We start from the raw sequence: 8,079 nt of genomic DNA on the forward strand, positions 1-8,079 counted from the left end.
CAAACCATTCTGCATACCAGTTTTGAAAAACCGCAAATATCATGGTAGACGGGTGTGGCGGGCATGGTTCGTGGTGCAGCTGCGGGGACGGCTGACACTCCTGAGCTGCATCAGCTCGTGACGCCTTCCCTGCCTATGAGAGCAAACAAGGGGTCCGTTCCTCGTACCTCCAAGATCAAATGACACATCCAAGATCAAATCATCGCGCTAACTTTGAGCTCGCTATTCCGGTTCTCCGAACACACCTGTTGTTGACGATTAGTATAGCTGGATGAAGTAATGTGAGATCACTGGGTGGCTTAACAGGGGCTACGCATCGATAGTAGAAACATTGATCGGCAACCCTTTGATTGGTCGGCGAAAATGTCGAAGGAGAGCGCTCAGTATTTTACGGCAGCAGAGCAAGAACTCTTGATTGAGGGATTTCAGGAGTTTCAGAGTTTAATTAAAACGCAAGGGAACACTGCAAAGGCTGCAAAAGCAAGGAGAGAGGGCTGGCATATAACGCTTCTCAAGGCACCCAAAGCGCTTTACAATGCCACTATTCATTCACTCTCACATTCACACACTGGTGGAGGCAGCTACAGTTGTAGCCACAGCTGCCCTGGGGCAGACTGACAGAAGCCAGGCTGCCATCGGCCCCACTGGCCATCACCAGTAGGCGGTAGGGTAAATTTATTATATTACATTATATTATATTATATCCTCTTTCACATTAGAACCACAACAGGACCCACTAGAACATGGGAACAAGTAAAAGTGAAATATAAGAATATTCTACAGAATGGTAATATTTATCACTTATATTGCTTTTAGTCTCTTGAAAAGAGACCCTGAAATAATCTGTTTGTTTATAACAGCAACCAAGAAAAGGGCAGAGCAAAAAAAGACAGGTGGTGGTCCTGCACCCCCTCGTCAACAAGTTGGTTAAGTAAATAATACCCTCACGGGAAAATCGATATCTCTCTATGAGCACACTGTTGCGCTGAGCTAAAGGATCCTGTCTATCCCGCAATATACGCTGAATTCTGAAAACTCTCCTTATCAATCTTGCACCTTCCGCAATGGGTGGCTCGCGTATACGGACAGGACATGGCTGCGACAGACTTCCCAAAATCCACCTTCGCTTTTATAGCCGTGGTCTCTCATCTTGATTACATGAAGTAATTTACTATTACTACTCTAAAATATGAATTACATCTGAAATAATCAAATACATGAAATAGAATGATTAATAGTACATTTCCCTTTTTTTAGGAAATGACCTGTATGTATCTGTATGAAATCAATAAAAGGATCAAGTACTGCATTATCTTTAGTTACATTGATAATATTTATTTATGGAAAAACAGTGGAAGAATATCGCTGTTGCTTTCGTATAAATGAAGCGGACATACCAGAGTGGCCGCGATCTAATCCTGTTTACATAAAGTAAGCCTGCTCCCAAGCAGGTTTACGCTTACGGATCTGTTGCTATGACAGCAAGTCCCGGATGAGCTTCGGAGAACCGAACGATCCAAGATCACGCGAAATCGTCAATCAAATCCAGCTAACTTACTTAGCGAGGTACGAAGAACGGACCCAAGATCCTGAATGTTGTTGTTGTTGTTGTTGTGTACATGTGGCTGCAAGCTGGAAAGCTGCAGCCAGGAGTGTTCGAACAAGCAACCTGGAATAAAGATGTTAAAAAGCATTGAATTGTGGTCTGTTCCATCCTTACTGCCACATTGGTGCCGAAACCCCAGAGGCACAATGGCGGAACCATGACGGGACCAGCCAGGGAAGGAGCTGGCCCAAATGGTGGCCGAGCTGGTCACACAGAGGTAGCACAGAAACCAGATCGAGCGCAGGATGCAGGTGATTGAGAATCTGGAAACTCAGATTTGGTCCCAGCCGACACTGGAACACGCTGGTGGGGAACCCCCACCGGCGTTCCCCACCAGCGTGTTCCAGCACCCATGCGGATGGCTTGGGGATAGAAGCCCCTCTTGAGTCTCTCTGTCCTTGCCTGGATGGTGCGGAACCTTCTGCCGGATTGCAGAAGTTTCAACACTATTGTGTTAAACGTTGTATTGTAATCAACAAACAGCAGTCTCATATAGTTGATTGATTGATCATACTTTATTCATCCCGAGGGAAATTGGGTTAAGGCTGCCAGCTGTGCCAGCGCTGTCTTACCCTTCCGACCATACATTCATTACACAAACATCACATGGGAAAGACAGGTCAGAGGGGTATAACATGGAAAAATCACAACATGAGCAAAGATAAGGAGAAAAAAATAACTCCTCCCCCCCAGGGAGATCAGTTTAAGAACAGAAAAAAACACCTCTGCACATAGCACATGAAAAAACTCTTAATACACCAAAGAAACACATGACAAGCAACAGGGACGGGTAAAGGGTGCATCCGGGCCTGCAGCATAAGCGCTGGTCTCCTTGATCCACCGTCAGCATCGGAGAGGAATAAGCATAGAAGGCGTTTGGAGGGGGAGGGGGGATGAGTGTACAATCCTTCATTCCTGACCCTTGGCTAATCTCCTCACAGGTCAGTGTGATCTGTCGCCAAGAGGCAACCCTTGAGGGGGGAATCTGTCATGAGTATCATGAGTGCCCCATGGCAGGGTGTGAGGAATGGGGATGCTCCTGAGCCAGTCGTTGGCCGGATCTGTCCTTCTGGGGGTAGTCCTCTACCTTCCGGTCTTACCGGTCCCTGCCCTCTCCCTCATACAACACCTTACTCACACAAAGGGTCACCCATATGAGGGCTCCCTTCTTGTCCTGCTGGCATGGGCACGCACATGTCACTGAGATGTGTGGCCTCACGTCTTTAGTACTCATAGAAGCTGCAGACGGCATGGTTGTCCTGGTTCTCTTTGTGCCTAACCCTGACCCTTACCTTAATCCTAACCATAACCAGATTGCAACCCCGACACTAAAACCACATTTTGAGACTCAAAAATGCCTTCAAACTCGTGGGGACCAGGATTTTGGTCCCCACAAGGGCTGCTGGTCTCCACAACTATAGTAAATTCAAATTTTTGGTCACCACAAAGATGTTAATAGCCATCCACATACACTATAGGAAGATTGTTGATTTTTGTATCTGTTATGAAGGAAGGAAGGCTCAGGGTTTAAGTAATCAGCATCATGGGCTCATCCGATTAGAATAAGAATAAGCAGTCATCTAATCATTCACAGGGTTCTCCCTTTATTCTCAAATCAATAAAGCAAAGAAGAAAGGAAGGAAAGACACACATGGACTGCCAATGCTGAAAGAAAACAGAGATTTAAGTTACTCATTACCTTAAACAATACATAAAATAAAAAAACCAAAAAAGAACCTCACCTCTGCTGCCGCCCCGTGTGGGAGTGAAGAAAGAGTGAGCCAAAAGTGAATGCAGTCCTTATATAATGTGTGACAGGTGAGTGCAATTAAGGACAAGCACCACACCCAATCAAAGGTGAGAGAACTAAACAAGGTGCATCTGGTGAAGTGAGTGGGTGTGCTGGGATGTGCTAAAAGGTGGGTCTTTACAACAGTATCTGTATTTTTTGTGTGTGTTTTGGGTGTTTAAGTGTGTTTGCTTTGTTTTGACTCTTACCGGTCAAGTTGAGGCAGCAGTTGGCGATACATTGTGCGTTTCTATTTGTTTTCCCCATTTCTAGATTTTTATTTAAAAAAACTTTTAAAAAATCAAATAAAACTAATAATAAATAAAAAAAAAAACATATCACTTTCACATAGTTTGTGTTAAGGCCAGGAGGCTAGGACGTGTGACTCAACGTGCCCAGTCTTTGTAATCAAATTGTAATCTAATCAAAATATTGACGTTCTTATAGGTTTTAGCTTTTAAGTTCATCAACTTCAAAAACTTAAGGATCTTGGCTGCATAAATTTTTTCAAACTTTTGCTAACTTCTTTGGGTTTACAGTGCTGTGAGAGTCTGTGGATACTGTTATGTTCAGAATTTTTGGAAGGAATCTCAGAAGACAGGTTTGTCTTTTAAAAATGTATTTGCTTTTGGCAGTTGAAATTACAAGTTTACACAGCGCTGTGGACCTCTATGTGAACCTGCAGCATGTTTCACAAAAAGGATGACCCTCAAGTGGGCTGTACAACATTATATAGTGAGAGAAAAACAGATTATAACAGCTATCTTCTTCCCGCACAGACGTGGCAGTCTTGGTGTCTGCTCCGAAGGATCCTCCTATCTCCATGACCTCATCTGGTATTCGCTCCCTCCTCTGTAAGAGACAGAAAAGCAAAACTCCCCTCTGCCTAGCCTTGATAATCTTATGTTATTATCCATTGTTCTTCTAGTGATTCAAAGTTGGTTTAGAATATCATATTCGGAACTCTCTGACCCAGAGACTTATTCTAATTATTATCTATGTGTGTAAGCGTGTTTGCAATTACCCCTCTGCACTCTAAGTCATTTCTTACAATATATCAGTCCGGACAGTCACGCTGAACGAAGCTTATAACCTTCAGAAGACTGAGTGCCAACTCATTATGAGCACATTTGCAGTAAATGTATGAAAATGATTATAACCACTTATTTTAGTAAGAGAAATCAAACATTTTCAACCCTAACAGTACACAAGGTATCTGTCATGGCCAGGGTATTTTCTGTTTCTTGCTCTTTGTGGGGGTTTTTTCTCCATTTGGCAACGGTGGACATGTCTTTGGTTTGGTCGCATTTCGCACTCGGACACTTATCCTTGCACCTTATATGCAGTCTGTGGTTGAACTGTATTTAACTGTAGTGTGCACAACAGTTCACCCCTCTGGTGGTAATCAGACTCCTTCATTAGCAGGTATCCACAATCATCCGGTTGTTCAGTGATGACGCGACGAATCCGACGAATCCTACTTCCGGGTCTAAACGCTCCTGTGTTCAATATGACACAATGCTGTGTTCCTGGTTGTTTTAACCAATCTGGCTCAAAACAACAGTCTAATCTGTCATTTTACCGGTTTCCTTGTGAAAAGAGAGAGAAGAGGAAGTGGCTGAAGTTGATAAGGTATGTTACAACTCGTAAGTGAATGAATAAATTTGTAAGATAAGAGCTAGTGGGCTCTTACTTTAGTTAGCTAATATAGCTAGTGATGAACAATTAAAACCCGCTACTAAAAGACAAACTGGCTTTTACCAGTAATTGTACTTATATAGACAATGGATTTTATTGTGTTTTTTTTTAATACAAAGACGTTGTTGCATTTTTGAAGTCATTTTTATTTCTCCAAGCAAAGATTGAGAGCTAAGGGTCACTTCGCTATATATATGAACCTTAGTTAGCTTTCGACGCTCAGAGGAATAAAAATTACGTCCAAAAAGCGATGTCTATGTAAGAAAATACATTACAATCCCCAGCCTATGTGCCAGTTAATTACCAAAATAAAGACCTAACCAACAAATAGCTAGCAAAGGTTGCCAGTACTTATCTTTCTGGTAAGCTTAAAAGCAAATTAGTACAACGATGTGTAAGAAAAGCATCTGGACTTCTTTAAGTTTTAAGTTTCTTGAAGCTTCTCTCATCTGGATGAAAGAAGCTTCTCTCTATTATTTATCTCTATTTTTTTTTTTTTGTATTAATCATGACTAATGGAGGGCTAGCGTATGATCTGAAATTTCTCTCTGTCTTTTTAAACACTTCCACAGACGTGAAAACTTCACCCCAAACTGCAACTCAAGAGTCTGCAGTTGGCACTTCCCTCAAGGAAAAGCTGCGGGGCCAACAAGATTTGCATGGAACGACGGGAAGTCTTTTCAGTTCCCAGATGACCACAACCCTGTTAGAAAAAAGAAGAAAAAAGAGCAGGTCCCAGCTATTGGTGAAAATCAAAGTGAAATATCAGATGAGCCACATCATTCCAACAATGCAGCTACACAGACAGATACTGCAAGTTCCACAAGTTCTTCCCAAAGTCTTCTGGTGCTAGAGATTCAGAATGACATGCTAAGAATAGAGAATGAAAAACTTAAAAAACAAGTAGAGAAGCAGAAGCAGACTTTCTCATTCAGTCAAATATCTGACAATCCTGAAAGGGTCCAGTACTATACTGGATTGCCCGATGCTGCTTCTGTCCTGTTTTTAGAAGCGCTTCTTTCCAGATTTGATCTTAAATATCATTCTGATTGGACTGTCCAAATGATGCCCCTAATTGACCAGTTATTTCTAACCCTGATCAAGCTCAAACTTAATTTTGGTCATGAAGACCTTTCAATAAGGTTTAACTGCAGCAGAGGCACAGTAACTAATATTTTTACAACAATTGTTAGTGCACTGTATGACATTTTGTATGTTGGCATGCTGGAAAACAACATTCCCTCGAGAGCCAAGAATCAAACATCGCTGCCAGATTGCTTCCAACCATTTCCTAACTGCAGGATTGTGCTTGACTGCACGGAAGTTTCTGTTTGTAACACAGAGAGACTTGACACACAAAGTCATTTGTACAGCCAGTACAAAGGACGGACCACACTAAAGGCTCTAATTGGTGTGGCTCCTAATGGTGTAATAACCTTTGTAAGCAACTTGTACGGTGGAAGTGCCTCAGATAAGGCCATAACAGCTGACTGTGGAGTACTGCAACATCTACAACCAGGTGACATGGTCATTGCAGATAAGGGCTTCACAATTCGGGACATCCTACCAGAAGGGGTCTCACTGAACATTCCGTCCTTCCTCACCAACGGACAATTCACACAGGAGGAAGTGAACAACAACAGGAAGATTTCCTGTGCAAGAATACATGTAGAGCGTTCCATTCAAAGACTGAAACTTTTCTCAATTTTGCATCACATCCCACATCAGTTAAAAAAAAATATTAATAAGATCTTGAAAGCATGTGTGTGTCTTACAAATTTACAAACACCTATTCTCCGTGAAATTGAATAAATTATACCTGTGCGAGTTCAGAGGTAAAAGTACATTGTGTCATTTTCTAACTACTTGTGGACCAGAAAATACAACTGTTGAATAAGTTTACTTTTATTATTTATAACTCCTAAGTGTTCTGGATTGTTTTGTGTGTATACTCAGGATGTTACAACATAAAAACAACTTAGTTGCATAGTTTCAAATTGAGAATGGTCTCATTTGTGATTCGTATAATGTTTTACTCTGTTTTTATCAATGGCTTGTTACATTTTTCATTCCATTCCAGCTTCCTGATTACTGCCTAGTTTTCTTGCTATGCATTTTCAATTAAAATGAAGAATACCAGATACATGTGTTACTCTTTATTTTCAGGAACAGTTTGTCCAAAACATTTTATTTTTTCAAATCAAAAATTAATATAATTTAAGAATTTATCTGAATATATTTACAAAGTTACAATGACAAAAAATGTACAATTTCCAAATAGTTTTAAAATTAACTATAAACATTTGGACTGATAAATTACTCATGCTGATATGAATTCAAAGCTGCGATAAAATATGGGGTAAAAAAAACTTCCCGGTAGAACGTTTCCAACGCTTCAATGTTAACAGCCCAAGTTTGTTCTCTATCCACATGCAAGATGAAAAAGTCACATGGAGTCCAAACAATAAAGTGACAGCTTTTCGCCCCTGTGAGATAGAGGTTGCCCTGGATCTGATGCCAGTAGTTGTGATTCTTTTTTAATACCAGGGAACCACTTGCCTCATCCAGCTGTAGGAAAAAGTCCTTACTTTCTGCAGCCTCCAATACAGTTTTGGCTCTGGCTGACCATGGGCATTTCACCTCAATGATGCACTCATTAGAGACAGTCCCATCTGGAGAACCACCAAGCAGGCCACTGTTAGATAAAAACAGTCCCCTCTCCTTGATAGCTGCACCAGTACAGTCAGTGTACAACTGCTTGGCCTTTGGCTCATGAAGGATCCCCCAATCACATGCCTTTGGGGATGAAAATACAACTTAGTCATAAAGGAATTCTTAGATGCACAGACCCTTTTTACTAACAACTTACTTTAGATCCTTCTGTCAGGTTGTACTGTCCAAGCAGAGTCTTAAATAAGGAAGGGGGGTATGAGCGCCGCTGGACTGCACTCAGGACCAAACCGAAGTTGCTGGCTGTGATTCTCTT

General features: G+C 41.6%; 1 protein-coding gene across 1 annotated transcript; it reads left to right on the forward strand.

Annotated features, from left to right (window-relative positions):
- The first annotated feature begins 4,848 nt into the window (after window positions 1–4,848).
- On the forward strand, window positions 4,849–7,234 carry LOC146652934 (uncharacterized). Its single transcript, XM_085383201.1, has 2 exons — window positions 4,849–5,027; window positions 5,666–7,234. The coding sequence occupies exons 1-2, from the start codon at window positions 4,849–4,851 to the stop codon at window positions 6,903–6,905; spliced, it is 1,419 nt and encodes a 472-aa protein (XP_085239327.1). The 3' UTR covers window positions 6,906–7,234.
- Window positions 7,235–8,079: the final 845 nt, after the last annotated feature.

Source organism: Rhamphochromis longiceps, linkage group LG15 (assembly GCF_057381845.1).
Source record: "Rhamphochromis longiceps isolate RC_006_pf linkage group LG15, R_longiceps_female_GT1.1, whole genome shotgun sequence".
In the NCBI taxonomy this organism is placed as follows: Eukaryota; Metazoa; Chordata; class Actinopteri; order Cichliformes; family Cichlidae; genus Rhamphochromis; species Rhamphochromis longiceps.